Source organism: Cherax quadricarinatus, chromosome 51, assembly GCF_038502225.1.
Source record: "Cherax quadricarinatus isolate ZL_2023a chromosome 51, ASM3850222v1, whole genome shotgun sequence".
Classification (NCBI taxonomy): domain Eukaryota; kingdom Metazoa; phylum Arthropoda; class Malacostraca; order Decapoda; family Parastacidae; genus Cherax; species Cherax quadricarinatus.
The window spans coordinates 11,895,172-11,919,974 of NC_091342.1; the positions used below are offsets into that span (position 1 = coordinate 11,895,172).

Sequence of the window (24,803 nt, forward strand, 5' to 3'; positions counted from 1 at the left end):
CCAATGTTCAGGATTAAAAAATCACACCACACGTCCAATACACGTTAACTGGGGAGTCTAATATTCTTTCACTAGTGCACTGATATTATTTATACCATTTTTACAATAATGCAGTAGTCTGCATAACAGTAAATTTTGTATTTTTTTGTATGAATAAAAATTCAAAATAGAAAGCAATAATAATATAAGAGGGGCCTAGAGATGTGACTAATGAACAGAGGATATGTTATTTTAGTGCCAAGAATGTCTACCTTGTTTATTTTGGACCCTATTTTGAAATTGGCATCTTTTTTAGTTTGCGTGAAATTGGCCAAATTGCCAATTTCTGACCACAATATTGGGTAGTTCAAATTGGTAAATGGGAGGTTTCTTGTACTCAGCTGATAGATAAAATGGAGTTCTAAAGAAATAGCTATGAGTTTGGTCAACCGGAACAACGGAATTGGCTGAAAATAGGGCTCAAAGTTGGCGAAATCGCCGATACGCATATGTCGCCGAGACTGCTAACTTCGCGGGAGCGTAATTCCATGAGTTTTCGACCAAATTTCGAACTTTTGGTGTCATTACCATCGGGAAAAGATTCTCTTATCATTTCATAAGAAAAAATAATTTTTTTTTTCAAAAATTTAGCAACATAGGATGAGTTTCAGAAAGGGGCCTGAAACAGTCAAAGGGTTAAATTAAGTTATTCCTGAAAACAACCTCATTTAAAGTATTTACGTCTAATTCTGTTTCAGTTAAATATTTGTTGTCAGGTTTCTTTTTCATAAAATGTTTCTGAAATTTAGTCTTTTTGAGATAATACTATGTTTATGGTACAGTGCATATGTAAAAGTTTATGAATAGTCTGTAGTTCGGTATCTGTGGTTTACTGTGGCCCAAAAATAACCCTTAATTTTGCTTAATGATGTAAAGTGCAGAAGCAGTGATGGTGGAAGTTCTTCAAAGCCTATGAATACTACATATACGTATATATATATTTTTTTTTTTTCAACAAACTGGCCGTATCCCACCAAGGCAGGGTGGCCCAAAAAGAAAAACAAAAGTTTCTCTTTTTAAATTTAGTAATTTATACAGAAGGGGTTACTAGCCCATTGCTCCTGGCATTTTAATCGCCTCTTACAACACACATAGCTTACAGAGGAAGAATTCTGTTCCACTTCCCCATGGAGACATATATAAATATACATAAATAAAGCAACAGACACTCTTACTGATTTTAATGTGTACCTGCATGCCAGCACAGTGTGTAAGTTTATTTAGGTACAGGTATACATAAGAATCATTATCAGAGTGCATGTAGATATAAAATATGAAATAACTTTTAAAAACACTTGAAATTTTGGAGTTTCCAGACATAATGGAGAGATGTGGAGCTTATGGAGCTCACGGAGAATGTAAACAAACTGGGTGGAGTGCGGTGACCATATTAGAAAGTCAGGAAGGGGGAGCCGTATAACGAGTTTTGGTTATAATTTGAAATGTCCGCATTAGCGGAACGCCGTAAAGCGGGGTCCTACTGTATATAGGGTTAGCTACTATCAGTGGTTTCAATATCCGTGGCAGGTACTTGTAATGTCTACCCCATGGATATGGGGTCCTTCTGTACTGTAATCTGCTAAGGAAGAGTTCAGCATATTATCTAATATTTAGCATAGTATACATGTATTCTGCACATTTAGTTCAATTATGTATAGTATATCCCAATAATGAAATATTTCAAGTTCAGAGAACTGTATGCACTTACTTTTATGTTTTAGATGTCTACTTAGAGTACCATGTTCTTTGAAGCATCGACCACAATACTGGCAATGGAACGGTGCCTCTCCAGTATGAATTCTTAAGTGACGAATCATTGAAGCTTTTGTATCAAATGCTTTCTGACATTCTATGCATATGAAGGCTTTAACACTATCATGAGTTCTTTCGTGCATATTTCTGGCACTCTGAAAAAGAATTATTTAAATTGTTTGAAATTAAATTATTTTTTTTTTTCAACAAGTCGGCCGTCTCCCACCGAGGCAGGGTGACCCAAAAAAAGAAAGAAAATCCCCAAAAAGAAAATGCTTTCATCATCATTCAACACTTTCACCACACTCACACACAATCACTGTTTTTGCAGAGGTGCTCAGAATACAACAACTTAGAAGCATATTATTTTATTTTTATTTTATTATCACACTGGCCGATTCCCACCAAGGCAGGGTGGCCCGAAAAAGAAAAACTTTCACCATCATTCACTCCATCACTGTCTTGCCAGAAGGGTGCTTTACACTACAGTTTTTAAACTGCAACATTAACACCCCTCCTTCAGAGTGCAGGCACTGTACTTCCCATCTCCAGGACTCAGGTCCGGCCTGCCGGTTTCCCTGAATCCCTTCATAAATGTTACTTTGCTCACACTCCAACAGCACGTCAAGTATTAAAAACCATTTGTCTCCATTCACTCCTATCAAACACGCTCACGCATGCCTGCTGGAAGTCCAAGCCCCTCGCACACAAAACCTCCTTTAACCCCTCCCTCCAACCTTTCCTAGGCCGACCCCTACCCCGCCTTCCTTCCACTACAGACTGATACACTCTTGAAGTCATTCTGTTTCGCTCCATTCTCTCTACATGTCCGAACCACCTCAACAACCCTTCCTCAGCCCTCTGGACAACAGTTTTGGTAATCCCGCACCTCCTCCTAACTTCCAAACTACGAATTCTCTGCATTATATTCACACCACACATTGCCCTCAGACATGACATCTCCACTGCCTCCAGCCTTCTCCTCGCTGCAACATTCATCACCCACGCTTCACACCCATATAAGAGCGTTGGTAAAACTATACTCTCATACATTCCCCTCTTTGAATCCAAGGACAAAGTTCCTTGTCTCCACAGACTCCTAAGTGCACCACTCACTCTTTTTCCCTCATCAATTCTATGATTCACCTCATCTTTCATAGACCCATCCGCTGACACGTCCACTCCCAAATATCTGAATACGTTCACGTCCTCCATACTCTTTCCCTCCAATCTGATATCCAATCTTTCATCACCTAATCTTTTTGTTATCCTCATAACCTTACTCTTTCCTGTATTCACTTTTAATTTTCTTCTTTTGCACACCCTACCAAATTCATCCACCAATCTCTGCAACTTCTCTTCAGAATCTCCCAAGAGCACAGTGTCATCAGCAAAGAGCAGCTGTGACAACTCCCACTTTGTGTGTTATTCTTTATCTTTTAACTCCACGCCTCTTGCCAAGACCCTCGCATTTACTTCTCTTACAACCCCATCAATAAATATATTAAACAACCACGGTGACATCACACATCCTTGTCTAAGGCCTACTTTTACTGGGAAAAAATTTCCCTCTTTCCTACATACTCTAACTTGAGCCTCACTATCCTCGTAAAAACTCTTCACTGCTTTCAGTAACCTACCTCCTACACCATACACTTGCAACATCTGCCACATTGCCCCCCTATCCACCCTGTCATATGCCTTTTCCAAATCCATTAATGCCATAAAGACCTCTTTAGCCTTATCTAAATACTGTTCACTTATATGTTTCACTGTAAACACCTGGTCCACACACCCCCTACCTTTCCTAAAGCCTCCTTGTTCATCTGCTATCCTATTCTCCGTCTTACTGTTAATTCTTTCAATAATAACTCTACCATACACTTTACCAGGTATACTCAACAGACTTATCCCCCTATAATTTTTGCACTCTCTTTTATCCCCTTTGCCTTTAAACAAAGGAACTATGCATGCTCTCTGCCAATCCCTAGGTACCTTACCCTCTTCCATACATTTATTAAATAATTGCACCAACCACTCCAAAACTATATCCCCACCTGCTTTTAACATTTCTATCTTTATCCCATCAATCCCTGCTGCCTTACCCCTTTCATTTTACCTACTGCCTCACGAACTTCCCCCACACTCACAACTGGCTCTTCCTCACTCCTACAAGATGTTATTCCTCCTTGCCCTATACACGAAATCACAGCTTCCCTATCTTCATCAACATTTAACAATTCCTCAAAATATTCCCTCCATCTTCCCAATACCTCTAACTCTCCATTTAATAACTCTCCTCTCCTATTTTTAACTGACAAATTCATTTGTTCTCTAGGCTTTCTTAACTTGTTAATCTCACTCCAAAACTTTTTCTTATTTTCAACAAAATTTGTTGATAACATCTCACTCACTCTCTCATTTGCTCTCTTTTTACATTGCTTCACCACTCTCTTAACCTCTCTCTTTTTCTCCATATACTCTTCCCTCCTTGCATCACTTCTACTTTGTAAAAACTTCTCATATGCTAACTTTTTCTCCCTTACTACTCTCTTTACATCATCATTCCACCAATCGCTCCTCTTCCCTCCTGCACCCACTTTCCTGTAACCACAAACTTCTGCTGAACACTCTAACACTACATTTTTAAACCTACCCCATACCTCTTCAACCCCATTGCCTATGCTCTCATTAGCCCATCTATCCTCCAATAGCTGTTTATATCTTACCCTAACTGCCTCCTCTTTTAGTTTATAAACCTTCACCTCTCTCTTCCCTGATGCTTCTATTCTCCTTGTATCCCATCTACCTTTTACTCTCAGTGTAGCTAGAACTAGAAAGTGATCTGATATATCTGTGGCCCCTCTATAAACATGTACATCCTGAAGTCTACTCAACAGTTTTTTATCTACCAATACATAATCCAACAAACTACTGTCATTTTGCCCTACATCATATCTTGTATACTTATTTATCCTCTTTTTCTTAAAATATGTATTACCTATAACTAAACCCCTTTCTATACAAAGTTCAATCAAAGGGCTCCCATTATCATTTACACCTGGCACCCCAAACTTACCTACCACACCCTCTCTAAAAGTTTCTCCTACTTTAGCATTCAGGTCCCCTACCACAATTACTCTCTCACTTGGTTCAAAGGCTCCTATACATTCACTTAACATCTCCCAAAATCTCTCTCTCTCCTCTGCATTCCTCTCTTCTCCAGGTGCATACACGCTTATTATGACCCACTTCTCGCATCCAACCTTTAGTTTAATCCACATAATTCTTGAATTTACACATTCATATTCTCTTTTCTCCTTCCATAACTGATCATTTAACATTAATGCTACCCCTTCCTTTGCTCTAACTCTCTCAGATACTCCAGATTTAATCCCATTTATTTCCCCCCACTGAAACTCTCCTACCCCCCTTCAGCTTTGTTTCGCTTAGGGCCAGGACATCCAACTTCTTTTCATTCATAACATCAGCAATCATCTGTTTCTTGTCATCCGCACTACATCCACGCACATTTAAGCATCCCAGTTTTATAAAGTTTTTCTTCTTCTCTTTTCTAGTAAATGTCTACAGGAGAAGGGGTTACTAGCCCATTGCTCCCGGCATTTTAGTCGCCTCATACGACACGCATATACGTATAAAAATACACAACATATCCCTCCAAACTGCCAATATTCCAAACTCCTCCTTTAAAGTGCAGGCATTGTACTTCCCATTTCCAGGACTCAAGTCCGACTATATGAAAATAACCGGTTTCCCTGAATCCCTTCACTAAATATTACCCTGCTCACACTCCAACAGATCGTCAGGTCCCAAGTACCATTCGTCTCCATTCACTCCTAACACGCTCACGCATGCTTGCTGGAAGTCCAAGCCCCTTGCCCACAAAACCTCCTTTACCCCCTCTCTCCAACCCTTTCAAGGACGACCCCTACCTCGCCTTCCTTCCCCTATAGATTATATGCTTTCCATGTCATTCTACTTTGATCCATTCTCTCTAAATGACCAAACCACCTCAACAACCCCTCTTCTGCCCCTCTGACTAATACTTTTATTAACTCCACACCTTTTCCTAATTTCCACACTCCGAATTTTCTGCATAATATTTACACCACACATTGCCCTTAGACAGGACATCTCCACTGCCTTCAACCGTCTCCTCGCTGCTGCATTTACCACCCAAGCTTCACACCCATATAAGAGTGTTGGTACTACTATACTTTCATACATTCCCTTCTTTGCCTCTATAGATAACGTTTTTTGACTCCACATATACCTCAATGCACCACTCACCTTTTTTCCCTCATCAATTCTATGATTAACCTCATCCTTCATAAATCCATCTGCCGACACGTCAACTCCCAAATATCTGAAAACATTCACTTCTTCCATACTCCTCCTCCCCAATTTGATATCCAATTTTTCTTTATCTAAATCATTTGATACCCTCATCACCTTACTCTTTTCTATGTTCACTTTCAACTTTCTACCTTTACACACATTCCCAAACTCATCCACTAACCTTTGCAATTTTTCTTTAGAATCTCCCATAAGCACAGTATCATCAGCAAAAAGTAACTGTGTTAATTCCCATTTTGAATTTGATTCCCCATAATTTAATCCCACCCCTCTCCCGAACACCCTAGCATTTACTTCTTTTACAACCCCATCTCTAAATATATTAAACAACCATGGTGACATTACACATCCCTGTCTAAGACCTACTTTTACCGGGAAGTAGTCTCCCTCTCTTCTACACACCCTAACCTGAGCCTCACTATCCTCATAAAAACTCTTTACAGCATTTAGTAACTTACCACCTATTCCATATACTTGCAACATCTGCCACATTGCTCCCCTATCCACTCTATCATATGCCTTTTCTAAATCCATAAATGCAATAAAAACTTCCCTACCTTTATCTAAATACTGTTCACATATATGCTTCAATGTAAACACTTGATCTATACATCCCCTACCCACTCTGAAACCTCCTTGCTCATCCGAAATCCTACATTCTGTCTTACCTCTAATTCTTTCAATTATAACCCTACCGTACACTTTTCCTGGTATACTCAATAAACTTATTCGTCTATAATTTTTACAATCTCTTTTGTCCCCTTTCCCTTTATATAAAGGGATTATACATGCTCTCTGCCAATCCCTAGGTACCTTCCCCTCTTTCATACATTTATTAAACAAAAGTACCAATCACTCCTACACTATATCCCCCCCTGCTTTTTACATTTCTGTCATTATCCCATCAGTTCCAGCTGCTTTACCCCCTTTCATTCTATGTAATGCCTCGCGTACCTCCCCCACACTTACATTCTGCTCTTCTTCACTCCTAAAAGATGGTATACCTCCCTGACCAGTACATGAAATTACCGCCTCCCTTTCTTCCTCAACATTTAAAAGTTCCTCAAAATATTCTCGCCATCTACCTAATACCTCCCTCTCCCCATCTACTAACTCCCCTACTCTGTTTTTAACTGACAAATCCATACTTTCCCTAGGCTTTCTTAACTTGTTTAACTCACTCCAAATTTTTTTCTTATTTTCATTAAAATTTCTTGACAGTGCCTCTCCCACTCTATCATCTGCTCTCTTTTTGCACTCTCTCACCACTCTCTTCACCTTTCTTTTACTCTCCATATACTCTGCTTTTCTTATAACACTTCTGCTTTGTAAAAACCTCTCTTAAGCTAACTTTTTCTCTTTTATCACACCCTTTACTTCATCATTCCACCAATCACTCCTCTTCCACCTGCCCCCACCCTCCTGTAACCACAAACTTCTGCCCCACATTCTATCACTGCATTTTTAAAACTATTCCAACCCTCTTCAATCCCCCCACTACTCATCTTTGCACTAGCCCACCTTTCTGCCAACAGTCGCTTATATCTCCCCCGAACTTCCTCCTCCCTTAGTTTATACACTTTCACCTCCCTCTTACTTGTTTTGGCCACCTTCCTCTTTTCCCATCTACCTCTTACTCTGTAGCTACAACTAAATAATGATCCGATACATCAGTTGCCCCTCTATAAACATGTACATCCTGGAGCCTACCCATCAACCTTTTATCCACCAATACATAATCTAACAAACTACTTTCATTACGTGCTACATCATACCTTGTATATTTATCCTCTTTTTCATAAAATATGTATTACTTATTACCAAATCTCTTTCTACACATAGCTCAATTAAAGGCTCCCCATTTACATTTACCCCTGGCACCCCAAATTTACCTACTACTCCTTCCATAACATTTTTACCCACTTTAGCATTGAAATCCCCAACCACCATTACTCTCACACTTGATTCAAAGCTCCCCATGCATTCCCTCAACATTTCCCAAAATCTCTCTCTCTCCTCTACACTTCTTTCTTCTCCAGGTGCATACACGCTTACTATAACCCACTTTTCACATCCAATCTTTATTTTACTCCACTTAATCCTTGAATTAATACATTTATAGTCCCTCTTTTCCTGCCATAGCTTATCCTTCAACATTATTGCTACTCCTTCTTTAGCTCTAACTCTATTTGAAACCCCTGACCTAATCCCATTTATTCCTCTCCATTGAAACTCTCCCACCCCCTTCAGCTTCGTTTCACTTAAAGCCAGGACATCCAGCTTCTTCTCATTCATAACATCCACAATCATCTCTTTCTTATCATTTGCACAACATCCATGCACATTCAGACTTCCCACTTTGCCAATTTTCTTTTTCATATTCTTTTTAGTAACCTTTACAGGAAAAGGGGTTACTAGCCCATTGTTCCCGGCATTTTAGTTGACTTTTACAACACGCATGGCTTACGGAGGAAAGATTCTTATTCCACTTCCCCATGGATATAAAAGGAAAAGTAATAAGACCAAGAACTATTAAGATGAAATCAAAGAAAACTCAGATGAGTGTGTATAAATAAACATGTACATGTATGTGTAGTGTGACCTAAGTGTAAGTAGAAGTAGCAAGACATACCTGTAATTTTGCATATTTATGAGACAGACAAAAGACACCAGCAATCCTACCATCATGTAAAACAATTACAGGCTTTTGTTTTACATTCACTTGGCAGGAAGGTAGTACCTCCCTGGGTGGTTGCTGTCTACCAACCTACTACCTACTACTTATTACCAAATTTCTTTCTACACATAGCTCAATTAAAGGCTCCCCAATTACATTTACCCCTGGCACCCCAAATTTACCTACTACTCCCTCCATAACAATTTTACCCACTTTAGCATTGAAATCCCCAACCACCATTACTCTCACACTTGATTCAAAACTCCCCACGCATTCACTCAACATTTCCCAAAATCTCTCTCTCTCCTCTACACTTCTCTCTTCTCCAGGTGCATACACGCTTACTATAACCCACTTTTCACATCCAATCTTTATTTTACTCCACATAATCCTTGAATTAATACATTTGTAGTCCCTCTTTTCCTGCCATAGCTTATCCTTCAACATTATTGCTACTCCTTCTTTAGCTCTAACTCTATTTGAAACCCCTGACCTAATCCCATTTATTCCTCTCCATTGAAACTCTCCCACCCCCTTCAGCTTTGTTTCACTTGAAGCCAGGACATCCAGTTTCTTCTCATTCATAACATCCACAATCATCTCTTTCTTATCATTTGCACAACATCCACGCACATTCAGACTTCCCACTTTGACAATTTTCTTCTTCTTATTCTTTTTAGTAATCTTTACAGGAAAAGGGGTTACTAGCCCATTGTTCCCGGCATTTTAGTTGACTTTCACAACACGCATGGCTTATATCATTAAAAATAAATAAGTACAGTACAGTATGTCAATTAGTGATATATTGAAATTATAACTTGATATAATCATGCTAAATTATCTGTAATGGTACCTGCAATTTGTGTAATATTATAAGTAATTAAGGCCAATTTATTATTATTATTTTGAAGTAATTTTACATTTAAACAATTGATTATATCTGCATGCAGCAATGGCTCCTGTTGAAAATGGTGGCAAATGTGCACATTCCATTCACTGATCATTGGGTTTTAATCTTATTACTTTTACTCAGGATGCAAATAATTATTGTATTATTAAAAGCAAAGTCTTTTAATGAACATAAAATTCCATACAAAGATGTAATTCTTACTTTTGTTTTATATAAATTGTTACAGTATCTGCATGGTATTGTCTTGGTGTTGGAATGAGTGTGAAGATGGCTTCTTGCATGATTTAGAAGCTTGAATGTCTTGTTGCACATCTGACATACAAACTGACGTAAAGAAGAGTGTGAGGACAAATGGCGGGAGAGTGTCTGCTGGGTGGCAAATGACTTTCCACATTCAGTGCACTTTTCTCCAAGTTCACCTGTTTGGAACATTTTATTATAACAGTAATATTATAAAGAGAAGAAAATGTTTTTACCATTAAACATAATTAGCCACTTTTATAGTTTAAGGTAATGAATTACCATTCTATAAGAGGGATTAGCAGAACTATAACTTGTAACATTAACACATCATTTTGGATAGATGAAAATATGAGGCATTACAGTAGCGAATTGTGCCTCAGCACAAACAATCCCTTAAGACATTTTTTATCCTATCAAATGCATACTGTGATACAGTGGACCCCTGCTTAATAACCCAGAAGGAAACCAAAGGAACTGTCTGTCAAGCAAAAAGTAAGTATAGCAAATTATATTCTTCCATGGAAAAATGTGATTTGCTTTACTTACTTTTCACGTGACAGACAGTTCCTTTGGTTTCCTTCTGGGTTATTAAGCAGGGGTCCACTGTATCACAGCATGCATTTGATAGGATAAAAAATGTCTTAGGGGATTGTTTGTGCTGAGGCACAAACAATTCCCTAACTAGAGATGGGGACAGAGCCAGTAAGATTCTGTATAAATTCCTATTCATTTTTAATTATGAAATTAAAAAGTGTACTCACCAAAGATGAATCCACTGTCTAGTAAAAGCATTAGTGCAGTTTGAGCCTCTTGTTATGGGTGCATAACAAAAAGTATGAAAAATTAAACAGGGTCTGACTGTATCATTGAAAGAAGAGTGATAACATATTACATACTATGCCTCTCACCACCATTCCTCCCTCCATTTTCCAGAGATAAGCCCATTGTTTAGTTGAAGTTTAGTTGTATAATACCTCATTGTATCAGTGCACAACACAAAAACTATGAAAAATATCATAAGAACACAAAAAAGTATCACATTGTGTTTTTATTGTTGGGTTGAAAAGTTGTGATGGCTCCTAGGCCAACTATTATTGAGTCTAAAGAGTTGCAACAGCCCTTAGGCTGGAGGAGGGAGGTGTGGTGGAAGATACAGTGTGTAATATGACATTGCTCCTTTCTCAGATACAATCAGACCCTGTCTCTCCCAGGGCACAGTACAGTATATATATATATTTTTTTAACACATCGGCAGTCTCCCACCAAGGTAGGGTGGCCCGAAAAAGAAACACTTTCAGCTTCATTCACTCCATCACTGTCTTGCCAGAGGCATGCTTACACTACAGTTATAAAACTGCAATATGAATACCCCTCCTTCAGGGTATAGGCAATGTACTTCTCAGTATGCAAACAGTTTTTATACTGTACAGTTGCCTGCACTCAGGAGGGGTGGGGATGCCGAAGTTTGGAGACTCATCAGAGCTGTGATGCTGGCACCTTTCTGGCAAGACAGTGATTGAATGGGTGACAGTGAAAATGTTTTCTTCTTTGGGTCATCCTGCTTTGATGGCCAGAGTTTAAAAAAAAAAAAAATTTCCCATATCTGATCTAATGATGCAGAGAATATGAAAACCCTATATAGCAGGGTCCTGCTTTACAGCGTTTTGCCTTACAGCATTCTGCTAATACAGACATTTCAAATTATGACCTAAACTCTTTATACGGCTCCCCCCACCTGACTTTCTAATACGGTCACCATGGGCCACCCGTTTTGTTTACATTCTCCGTGAACACAAGTCTCCATTATGTCTGGAAACTTTCCAAAATTTCAAGTTATTTCATATATACTCTGATAATTATACTTATGTGCAGCTGTACCTAAATAAACTTACACACTGTGCTGGCATGCAGGTACATGCTAAAATCACAAAGAGTGTCTTATTAGTCATGAAGATGCCATATTAATAATGATAATAATTTTTTTTTTTAACAAGTTGGCCATCTGACACTGAGGCAGGGTGACCCAAAAAAGAAAGAAAATGCCCCAAAAAAAAATGCTTTCATAATCATTCAACACTTTCACCTCACTCACACATAATCACTGTTTTTGCAGAGGTGCTCAGAACACAACAGTTTAGAAGCATATACGTATAAAGATACACAATATATCCCTCCAAACTGCTAATATCCCGAACCCCTCCTTTAGAGTGCAGGCATTGTACTTCCCATTTCCAGGACTCAAGTCCGGCTATATGAAAATAACCGGTTTCCCTGAATCCCTTCACTAAATATTACCCTGCTCACACTCCAACAGATCGTCAGGTCCCAAATACCATTCGTCTCCATTCACTCCTATCTAACACGCTCATGCACGCTTGCTGGAAGTCCAAGCCCCTCGCCCACAAAACCTCCTTTACCCCCTCCCTCCAACCTTTTCGAGGACGACCCCTACCCCGCCTTCCTTCCATACAGATTTATACGCTCTCCATGTCATTCTACTTTGATCCATTCTCTCTAAATGACCAAACCACCTCAACAACCCCTCTGACTAATACTTTTATTAACTCCACACCTTTTCATAATTTCCACACACTCCGAATTTTCTGCATAATATTTACACCACACATTGCCCTTAGACAGGACATCTCCACTGCCTCCAACTGCCTCCTCGCTGCTGCATTCACAACCCAAGCATCACACCCATATAAGAGTGTTGGTACTACTATACTTTCATACATTCCCTTCTTTGCCTCCATAGATAACGTTTTTTGCAATAATAATAATCAGTCTGAGGTGCATTAAATGTCATACATTATTATGTTAATACTGTACAAACATTTTCATTAATCCATCTATGATATTTTTTTCAAATTAGTATAAACACGCTACATAACATATAAACATGATAAATACATACAACCACAGTAGAATAAATTAACATACATATGAGATGTTTTTCCAGTCATGTTGTCGGTGTTGGAAAAAAAATGTTTCCTATAAACCAACACCAAAGAATATGTATTACTGGGAGTACCATGGAACCTCGGTTTTTGTTTGCCCTGGTTTTCATCAAGTTTGGTTTTCGATGACTTTTTTCATCAAAATATTGTCCCAGTTTTCGTTCATCAGCTCAGTTTTCGTCTGCCATACAGAACATGTCTGTCTTCCCGCACCCACACAAAGCATCCCATGCACACATTCTGAGTCAGTCTGGTTTTGTTTCTCGTCAAGTGAACATTACCTTGTGCTTTCATACGAAACATTTTGTAATAATCCAATGTTTTTTGTGCTTGTTTATTGAGTGCGACTGCTAAATAAGCCACCATGGGGCAAAAGAAAGTTTCGAGTGCCAGTCCTTTGATAAAGAAGGTGAGAAACAAGAAAGAAACTCTTCAGGAAAGAACTCGTAGCAAAGTATGAAGGTGGAATGAGTTGCAAAGTTTTGTGGAGAAATATCACTACCACCCTCTACAAAGGTAGAGGGTGGTAGTGATTGTGGTAGAGGGTGGTAGTAATGGTGGTAGCAGGTGGTAGTGATGGTGGTAGCAGGTGGTAGTGATGGTGGTAGAGATAACCTCTCCCCTCCTCGCCATCTTCTATATGCCAACAAGATGTTAAATGTTCATTTATCCATTTCATTAGTGCTTTATATTTATTTCTCATTGTTTTCTGTACGTAAAACTATACAGTAGTTATTCTCTATAAAATGTATTTTTTTGTGAATATTTTTGGGTGTCTGAAATGGATTAATTGGATTTACATTATTTCTTATGGGAAATATTGCTTCAGTTTTTGTCAAATTTGGTTTTTGTCAGACTCTCTGGAACAAATTAAAGACGAAAACCGAGGTTCCACTATAACTGCAGAAAATTATTCCTTTTTAATGCCTTCACTCACAGCGTTATTCCTTCTAAAAATGGTGTGTTATACGAGAATGGGAGAGTTGCTCTTTATTTTACTGTACCAACAGGGAGACAACTTGTACACAATGTAGTGTGTTTGTATTATGATATAAGCTTTACAAATATGGAAATTAATGTGTATCAACCCACCAGCCTTGTTCGTCTATTTGTTTACATACTCTACCACTCTATCCTCTCTCATTTACTCGTTCTCTCTCTCTTGTTAATTTGTTTTTACAGTAGACCCTTGACCAACGATATTAATCCGTTCCAGAGGGCTCATCGTTAGACGAAATTATCGTTAGTTGAATTAATTTTACCCATAAGAAATAATGAAAATCAAATTAATCCGTTCAAGACACCAAAAAGTATGAAAAAAAAAATTGTTACCACATGAAATATACATTTTCCTACACACAAACAAAAGGATAGATGCACAATACATGTATATATATGTATATTGTGTAATGAAGCATAAATGACACTTACCTTTACTGAGGATGTGGTAATGAGTGATAGGATGGGAGGAGGGGAGATGATGGACGTTATTATTTTTTGGAAAGGGAATCCCCTTCCATGAGAACTTGAGGTCCAAACTGGTAGCCTCACCATGCCTTATCACACTATACTATATGCCACTACGATTCTTAAATCTCTCAAACCAACCTTTGCTGGTCTTAAATTCACTCACATCACCACTAGTAGCAGGCATTTTTTTAATTAAATCGTCATGCAACTGCCTTGACTTTAAACATATGATTGCTTGAGAGACGCTATCTCCTGATACCTGTTTTTCGTTTATCCACACTAATAACAGTCTCTCAACATCTTCGACTACTTGCGATCTGTGTTTCGAAAACATACTTGCACCTTTCGCAACAACAGCTTCCTTGATTGCCTTTCTGTTGGCCAGGATAGTAGCAATGGTTGATTGGGGTTTGTTATCCAACCTGACCAGCTTGGAGACACGCACTCCAGTTTCATACTTTGTGATGATCTCCTTCTTCATTTCAATTGTAATTCTCACCCTTTTTACCACAGGCTTGGCACTAGAAGCTTTCTTGGGGCCCATGGTGGGTTATTTTGCAGTTACAAGCACTAAAAACACTGGAATAATACAAAATGTACTGAATGTATGCATGGATGCGCATGCACTGGCTTGTAAACACTGGCACACTAATTGAAGGCAGAGCAGCTAAGGTGCGCTCAGGCCAGACGGGACACGTGGACCACGTGTTCGGGACGAATCATGTTGGTCGAGTTTTTCATCGGTGGTTGGGCCAAAATTTTTACGCTCAAATGCTTCGTTAGTCGAATTTATCGTTAGATAATGCCTTCGTTGGTCAGGGGTCCACTGTATATTGTTTACTCACCTCTCATCCTACATTAAGACTACGAATACTTTAACCCTTAAACGGTCCAAACGTATATATAGGTTTTTCAACATTTGAAAGTAGTATGTAAAAAAATGTACATCAACTTTTTTTTTTTTACATTTGAAAATGTGTAAAAAAACTTTTATCTACATTTTTTTTTGTTATATTTGAAAATATGTAAAAAAACATAGATCCTCTTTTGGAGCACTACGGATTTGAACGTTGATCTATTTGGACCGTTTAAGGGTTAAGGTAAGTAATGAGTGTACTGTATATCCATATTATCACTCTAGGGCACTTTAAATGTCGTAGTATATTATGTGTGGATAGGTTGGCTAGGAGGGCTACCATACCTGACGTCTTACAATAAATACTACTCACCTCTCACCCTACATTAAGACTACAAATATTTTGAGGTAAGTAATAAGTGTACTGTGTGTTTATTTCACCTTTTTATTGTTTTTAATGCCTAGTTAGTTCTATTGCTAACTTAATATATATTAGTGTAAACTTGTTTTCTGGCATGAATATGCATTTATTAGTGAAAAAAAAATGGTGTTCTGTTTTCTGGCAGTAGCCTGGAACCTAACCTGTCATATAAATGGGGTTCTACTGTATGTGTTGACTGCTATGCAGGAAGCAGCTGATTTTGGCCTATCTTTGGAAACCTGCGAGATGACCAAGTTTTTTTCAAGATAGTAAAAGCCTTCTTCTACTGATAGAGTCACCCCCCCAAAAAAGCAGAAACATTTTCACTAAGTCATTCAAGTGCCATCTTGCAAAAAGTGTGCAAGCATCACAGCTCAAATGACCTAAACTGCAGCATCCCTACCCCTCCTTCAGAGTCTAGGCACTGTACTTCCCACCTCCAGGACTCAAGTCTGCCTAACCAACTTTCCCTCAAACATTTCATTAACATTACCTTCTTCACACTCCAAGAGCAAGTCAAATCATAAAATCCACTAGTCTATACCCACTCCTATCTAACATGCATTACTGGATGGAGACGAGACAGTTTTGTCCGTAGATCTATGTTACTGATGCCAGGATCACTTATGTAGATCTATCTCAAATAAGCTGTGAATGATAAATTTTGACCTAGACATGAGAGAATGGGTTTTATGGTGACTGCACACTGTGTAAAAAAAATCTTGCCCCATGTGGTGCATGATGGAAAAAAGCAAAACTCTGACCTTGTGTCTGGTTTTAAAATAGCAATTTTGAGGTGTTTTCTAGAATTGTTTTTTATGGTTTTATTAGCTTTTTGTTTTTAATCAATTGATACAATGGAAGATATACTAATGAAATATGTACATGTAATTTTGGTTGGCACAAATTAGTGGAAATATTAGATTTTTTGACGATTTTCCAGAAGATGGGTAAGGCATCACTACGCCTTCCCAGGTCTGTTTCAATTATTGGAATACCTGATTCAATTACTGGAATGCTGTAAACCATAACCAACTATTTCTGGTTCTATTAATATAAAAAAATTGGGTAAATCTTCAATGTTTTGTGAAGAAGAATTCAAAATGGAGGGCATGTGTAATACAGGAGAGGCCTGATAATGTGATTAAAGAACATAAATGTTACTTTAGTCCCCGGAATCTACAGTACAGTGGAACCTTGAATATCGGCTGCTGTGAGTATTGGCTGAATTGTATTTAGGCCGGGTTTTGGGCCAAAATTTTGCTTCGTGTTTCGGCCGGTGCCTTGCAAATGAGCCGTATTAAATGTGTCAGCCTACCTCCTGCCGGGGCACCGCGCATAGGTGAGTCAGTCTCCCTGTCTCTCTCGGTGAGTGAGCATATACTTTGCACATTCATCCAAACGTTTCCTTAAAATCCATTCTATGAACTGATTAAGTCATTTCCGGTGGTTAAAGGCAATTATCAGATAGCCTTACGTGTCTTAGCAGACAATTACTTTGATGCTGACAAGGCTAGAGTTAGACATGCAGTCTTAATATCAAGCTTTTGTGCTTGTTTATTAAATGTGACTATGAAATAGGCCACCATGGGCCCAAAGAAAGTTCAGGTGCCAGTCCTTTAGTAAAGAGAGAAACACGACAGAATTGAAGGAAGAAGTTGTAGAAAAATACGAGAGTGGTGTGCATGTGCTCCAGCTTGCCAAGATGTATGGCAAAAACATTAGTGCTGATGTTAGTGAATTTAAGGCCAGCAGAGGCTGGTTTGACATATTTAAGAAGCATAGTGGCATACACAGTGTTGTAAGGCATGGTGAAGCTGCAAGTTCAGACAAAGCCAACATGTGGCTGAAAAATTTGTTCAGGAATTCAAGGGGTAAGTACAGACTGAAGGATTCCACCCCCAACAAGTGTTCAATTGTGATGAAACAGGCCTCTTTTGGAAGAAAATGCCAAAGAAGACCTACATCACACAGGAGGAAAAGGCACTGCCAGGACACAAGCCTATGAAGGATAGGCTAACTCTCTTGTTCTGTGGTAATGCCAGTTGGGATTTCAAAGTGAAGCCTTTACTAGTGTATCACTCTGAAAATCCCAGACTGTTCAAGAAAAACAATGTCATCAAGAGTAAATTGTGTGATGTGGAAAGCTAATCATAAGGCATGGGTCACAAGGCAAATTTTCACTGACTGGGTCCATGAAGTTTGACCCGAGTGTGAAAAAATACCTCCAGGAAAATAAATTGCCACTCAAGTGCCTCCTGGTAATGGACAGTGCTCCTGCTCATCCTCCAAACTTGGTAGACCAATTGTCTAGGGATTTCAGTTTTATAATAGTAAAGTTCTTGCCTCCTAACACCACTCCTCTCATCCAGCCCATGAACCAGCAGGTTCATGGGCTGGATGTTTCAAAGTGTTTCAAAGGTGCTTTGAAGTGACCTCAGACACTGAATTGACCCTAAGAGAGTCCTGGAGGAATCACTTCAATATCAACAACTGCATAAGCCTTATAGGTAAGGCTTGGCAGGGAGTGACTTCCAGGACTTTGAACTCTTCTTGGGGAAAATTGTGGCCAGAATATATCCTCCAGAAGGGTTTTGAAGGGTTTCAGGCTGACCCCGAGGACCCTATGCATGTTGTGGAAACTGCTGTGTCTTTGGGGAAGTCCATGGGGTTGGATGTGAGTGGCCAGGTTGTGGAAGAGTTGGTGGAGGGCTACAGGGAAGAGATAACCACTGAAGAGCTACAAGACCTTCAACTGGAACAGAAACAGACCACAGCTGAGGAACTTGCTTCAAAGGAGGAGGAAGAGAGAGGGAAGTAGGTGCCTTGCTCAGAAATTAAGGAGATTTGTGCAATGTGGAGTAGGGTGTAAGCTTTTGCTGAGAAATATCACCCTGACCAAGCTGAAACAACCCATATCTGCAACATGTTCAATGACAAAACCTTGGCCCACTTCAGGCAAATCTTAAAGAGGTGCCAGAAACAGATCTCTCTGGATAGTTTTTTGTGCGATATGGGTCCAGTGACTCTCAAGCTGGTCCTAGTGCTATTAAAAGACAAAGAAGGGAAGTAACCCCAGATAGGGCTTTGATACCTGAAGTCATTATGGAGGGGAATTCCCCTTCCAAACAATAACCTCTTCTCCTCCTTCTCCCCTCCTCCCTGTCTTCCATATGCCAACAAGAGTCATCAATACAGGTATGTAATAATGATTTAAATGTTCATTTATATGTAATTGTCATTGTTTTGTGCATGTAAAACTATAGTTAAACTTTACAAAATGTACTTTTTTTATTATTTTTGGGTGTCTCGAACAGATTAATTGTATTTACATTAATTCTTATTGGAAATATTGCCTCGAATTTAGGCTGACCTTCTGAAACAGATTGCGGCCGATATTTGGAGTTCCACTGTATTTTATTTTGGACTCCATTGTAAAATGAATTTCATTAATTTTGTATAAAATTGGCCAAATTAGCAAATTCTGTGTACTTTATATAGTAGTTCTGATAGTTGAATTGGAGGTTTCTTTAGCTCAATCATGAAAACAGAAGGCAAACTAGTGAAATAGCTAAGAATTGGTTTGAATTGAGCAATGGAACTGGCTTCAAACAGGACACAAAGTGGGCAAAATCGCCAATGTGCAAACTGTGCCCAGAGCACTAACTTTGCGTCTGCAAAATTTCATAAGTTTTGCATTAAATTTCATATTTTTGGTGTCATTACCTTCAGAAAATGATTCTCTACCATTTCAGAAGGATTAAAAAAAAAAAAAAAAATGCCGATAGTGTGCAGCTTTATTTTTGGGGGTCCCAACAGTAAAAGGGTTAATCAGGGAAGAACGGGCAGGCTGCAATAGGTTGTTTTTTCTTTACTTAAAATCACATTATGCAAATGGCTGTTAAGTGGAAGTTTACAGTACTAGTTTCCCCATGGTGATGGAAAGTGTTAAAACTAGTTTAATTGAATACATGTTATGATACTAGTTTTCTCTGGTGCTAGCGAGTATGGAAGCAAGTTTGAGCAAATGTATTACTGATATTTATTACCTGTGGTTCTAACGAGTGTAAAAGCTAGTTTTATCAAATGTACATGATGAGAACAACAGGAATATTTAATAATATGAAAGGCAAGTTTTTTTGGAAAAAAAAAAAACTTGGTACACATAATGGCATTAAAATCTTACCAAGATGTAGTTTCATATGTGATGCCAGGGTTGATCTTCTACAATAATTCTGACAACAAACAGGACATGTAAAAGATTTTCTTATAATGTCTGGGATCAAATGAGGGGGCTTGATGTCTCCTAAATCTTCAGAGCTCATACCTGCAAGATTCAATTATTATTAATCAAAAGTATAGTACAGGGTATATCAATTAAAAACATTTATTTTAAAACCTTGACTTGTAAAATAATTAAACATCTCCACACAAAGATAACCTACTGATGGCTATCCACCTTGCAGGCTGGCCTGTAGACCCATGCAATATTAAATTTTGTTAACTGTCTGAATATGGGAGCAATTGGTTAAAAATTTCATGAGCATTAAATACCATTGCACTGTTCCCGCATACATTGCTAGTTTTGCACAACTTCAGATTCAACAGATATTACAAAATTTATGTAAAGCCTTTATCATAAAGTGTGATCGTTTCATCCTGAAAGCCTCATTTTTAATGTCAGATGATTTTCATCTAACATTAGAAATGACCCCAACATTTAGTGCTAATGTTAGTAGAAACCCTAGGTAGTAGGATGGTAGACAGCAACCACCCAGGGAGGTACTACCGTCCTGCCAAGTGAGCGTAAAACTAAAGCCTGTAATTGCTTCACATGATGGTAAGATTGTTGGTGTCCTTTTTCTGTCTCATAAACATGCAAGATTTTGGGTAGGTCTTGCTACTTCTACTTACATTAAGGTCATATTACACATGCATGTACAAACACATATATACAGACCCTTCTGGGTTTTCTTCTATTTTTCTTACTAGTTCTTGTTTTTGTTTATTTCCACTTATCTCCAAAGGGAAGTGGAAGAGAATTCTCTTCCTCCGTAAGCCATGTGTGTCACAAGAGTCGACTAAATTGCTGGGAGCAAGGGGCTAGTAACCCCTTCTACTGTATATATTACTAAATGTAAAAGGAGAAACTTTCATTTTTCTTTTTGGGCCACCCCACCTCGGTGGGATACAGCCGGTGTGTTGAAAGATAGTGGAAATTGACCAGAGAAGGCACTGGTTTACTTGGTATACAGAGAGAATGGGTCTGTGTGATGAGCTTGTGTGGTATTAAAAAAATCTGCCCCACATGGTCCATGATGGGAAAAGCCAACTTCTGACCTTGTGTTTTGTTTGAATAGAGATTTTGGGGTGTTTTCTAGGACGGGTTTCACAGTTTTATTGACTGTTTCTTGATATCAATTGGTAGAATGGAAGACATACTCCAAAATAGAGATGATTTTGGTTGGTTTCAGGACCAGAAGTACCTTAAAATTGAGCTCAAGGTAATAGAAATATTATTTTTGAGGATGGATAAAGCCTCTATCCCCCCATTCCATTTATTTTATGGGTTTTTACTAGGTTTGTCTCAATTACTGGGATGCCCTAAACCATGACAAATGATTCCTGGTTATATTTTATTATCTCAGAATTAGGGTAAATTTTCAATTTTTTGTGTAGTGATGAATTCAAAATGGAGGGCAAGTGTAATATAGGAGGGGCCTGGGGACATAATCAATGAATAGAGGATAAGTTGCCTTAGTGACTGGAATGCCTACAGTATTTATTTTGGACTATGTTTTTAAATTAGAATTATTTTTAATTTTGCAGAAATTGGCCAAATTACCGAATTCTGTGCACTTTATATAAGGGTAATTCTGACAGTTGAGTGGGCAGTTTCTTGTACTCTTTTGATATAAAGGAAGCCATACTAGAGAAATAGCTAAGAATTTGGTCAAATTGAGTAACAGAAATTGTCTTAAAATAAGATTTCAAATCAAATGAATGGAATAGCCAATGTGCAAGTAAGTTTCCCATCAAAGTTTACATTTACACACACACACACACACACACACACACACACACACACACACACACACACACACACACACACACACACACACACACAAAAAAAAAAAAAAAAAAAAAAAAAAAAAAAAAAAAAAAAAAAAGACACTTGTCAGCACTTTGTTAGCACTGTAGTCTTCTGCTCCTGAAATAAGACTGAGTTTTAGGCAAAGGAAGGATTACAGATTGTGTAGTACAAGAAAAAATGTGACTGTGGAAAACAGAAGAGAGGTTTGTCACTTACTGTTTTCAGGAAGTAGATTGTGCTTCTCCTCAGCAAGGGTGTTAGGAATGAGTGGCATCTCCATTTTGCAAGGAACCAGCAGGTTAGAGTTGTCTGGTAAGTTGTTGTGGTGTAGTTGATGAGAAATGGTGTCCTCTTGTTTAACTGTTGCTTGAGTACCTGTAATACATTATACTGCCATATTACTACGTTATAGCAAATTTTTTTAACACGCTGACCATCTTCCATTGAGGAAGGGTGACCCGGAAACCGCTGTCACCATCATTCACACTATTACTGTCTTGCCAGAGGCGGATAACTACAGCAGTTCAACTGACCCTCCAAACAGCTAATATCCTCACTCCCTCCTTCAGAGTGGAGGAGGCACTGTACTTCCCACCTCCAGGACTTAAGTCTGACTCACCGTTTTGCGATGAATCCCCTCACAAAATATTACCCTGCTAACACTCCAAGAGGTCCCAAAGACCCTTTGCTTCCACTCACTCCTATCTAACACACTCACACATGCCTGTTGGATGTCCAAGCCCCTTCTACACAAAACCTCCTTTACCCCCTCCCTCCAATATTTCCAGGATGACCCCTACCCTACCTTCCCTCCACTGCAGATTTATATGCCCTCCATGTCATCCTATTTTGCTCCGTCCTTTCATACCAACCCCTCCTCAGCCCTCTGGATAATCCTTTTAGTAATCCCGCACCTCCTAATCTCCAAACTACGAATTCTCTGCATAAATATTCACACCACACATTGCCTTAAGACATGACTTCTCCACTGCCTCCAGTCTCCTCCTTGCTGCAACATTCAAAACACATGTTTCACACCCATAAATGAGTATTGGTACTACTACAATATCTAATATATTCCCTTTTGCCTCCATGGAAAATATTTTGTCTACAGATGCCTTACCTTCCAATCCGATATCCAATATTTCATTACCTAAATTTTTTGTTACCCTCATCGTCTTGGTCTTTCCTACGTACACTTTTAATTTCCTTCTTTTACATATTATTACTATTTATTACATTCAATGGGAGTGCTAAACCCACAGGGGTCATACAGTGCCTGGGAGCAATGGAAAGCATTCAGACTCAATTCAAGGCATTGGAGCAAAGGTCTTAGTTCCTTACATTAAGAGCCCCTCACCAGCATCAAGGAACCTTCCTTGAAGTACAGCATTTCTTATGAACATCAATATTAACAAAAACAAAATGAACCCAAATCTGAACAAAAAATTGTATTTTCTTTTTTTCAACAAGTCAGCCATCTCCCACCAAGGCAGGGTGACCAAAAAAGAAAGAAAATCCCCAAAGAGAAAATACTTTCATCATCATTCAACACTTTCACCTCACTCACACATAATCACTGTTTTTGCAGAGGTGCTCAGAACACAACAGTTTAGAAGCATATACGTATAAAGATATACAACATATCCCTCCAAACTGCTAATATCCCAAAACCCCTCCTTTAGAGTGCAGGCATTGTACTTCCCATTTCCAGGACTCAAGTCTGACTATATGAAAATAACCGGTTTCACTGAATCCCTTCACTAAATATTACCCTGCTCACACTCCAACAGATTGTCAGGTCCCAAATACCATTCGTCTCCATTCACTCCTATCGAACACGCTCATGCATGCCTGCTGGAAGTCCAAGCCCCTCGCCCACAAAACCTCCCTCACCCCTTCCTTCCAACCTTTTCGAGGACGACCCCTACCCCGCCTTACTTCACCTACAGATTTAAATGCTCTCCATGTCATTCTACTTTGATCCATTCTCTCTAAATGATCAAACCACCTCAACAACCCCTCTTCAGCCCTCTGCCTAATACTTTTATTAACTCCACACCTTCTCCTAATTTCCACACTCCGAATTTTCTGCATAATATTTACACCACACATTGCCCTTAGACAGGACATCTCTACTGCCTTCAACCGCCTCCTCACTGCTGCATTCACAACCCAAGCTTCACACCCATATAAGTGTTGGTACTACTATACTTGGTACTACTATACTATATGGAGAATAGGATAGCAGATGAACAAGGAGGCTTTAGGAAAGGTAGGGGGTGTGTGGACCAGGTGTTTACAGTGAACAGTATTTAGATAAGGCTAGAGAGGTCTTTGTGGCATTTATGGATTTGGAAAAGGCGTATGACAGGGTGGATACGGGGGCAATGTGGCAGATGCTGCAGGTGTATGGTGTAGGAGGTGGGTTACTGAAAGCAGTGAAGAGTTTTTACGAGGATAGTGAGGCTCAAGTTAGAGTATGTAGGAAAGAGGGAAATTTTTTCCCAGTAAAAGTAGGCCTTAGACAAGGATGTGTGATGTCACCGTGGATGTTTAATATATTTATAGATGGGGTTGTAAGAGAAGTAAATGTGAGGGTCTTGGCAAGAGGCATGGAGTTAAAAGATAAAGAATCACACATAAAGTGGGAGTTGTCACAGTTGCTCTTTGCTGATGACACTGTGCTCTTGGGAGAATCTGAAGAGAAGTTGCAGAGATTGGTGGATGAATTTGGAAGGGTGTGCAAAAGAAGAAAATTAAAAGTGAATACAGGAAAGAGTAAGGTTATGAGGATAACAAAAAGATTAAGTGATGAAAGATTGGATATCAGATTGGAGGGAGAGAGTATGGAGGAGGTGAATGTATTCAGATATTTGGGAGTGGACGTGTCAGCGGATGGGTCTATGAAAGATGAGGTGAATCATAGAATTGATGAGGGGAAAAGGGTGAGCGGTGCACTTAGGAGTCTGTGGAGACAAAGAACTTTGTCCTTGGAGGCAAA

At 38.9% G+C, this 24,803-nt stretch overlaps 1 protein-coding gene across 5 annotated transcripts in view; it reads right to left on the reverse strand.

The window, feature by feature from the left end:
• The window catches only part of LOC128694664 (transcription factor E4F1-like), a 68,521-nt gene that overhangs the window by 11,158 nt on the left and 32,560 nt on the right, over positions 1 to 24,803 (reverse strand). For all 5 annotated transcript variants that reach the window (XM_070095849.1, XM_070095850.1, XM_070095852.1 and 2 more), the window contains 4 exons: positions 22,016 to 22,174; positions 19,892 to 20,032; positions 9,957 to 10,174; positions 1,748 to 1,946 (listed from right to left, as the gene is read on the reverse strand). In XM_070095849.1, the coding sequence (XP_069951950.1) occupies positions 1,748 to 1,946; positions 9,957 to 10,174; positions 19,892 to 20,032; positions 22,016 to 22,174 (717 nt within the window). The remainder of the gene's footprint in view (positions 1 to 1,747; positions 1,947 to 9,956; positions 10,175 to 19,891; positions 20,033 to 22,015; positions 22,175 to 24,803) is intronic.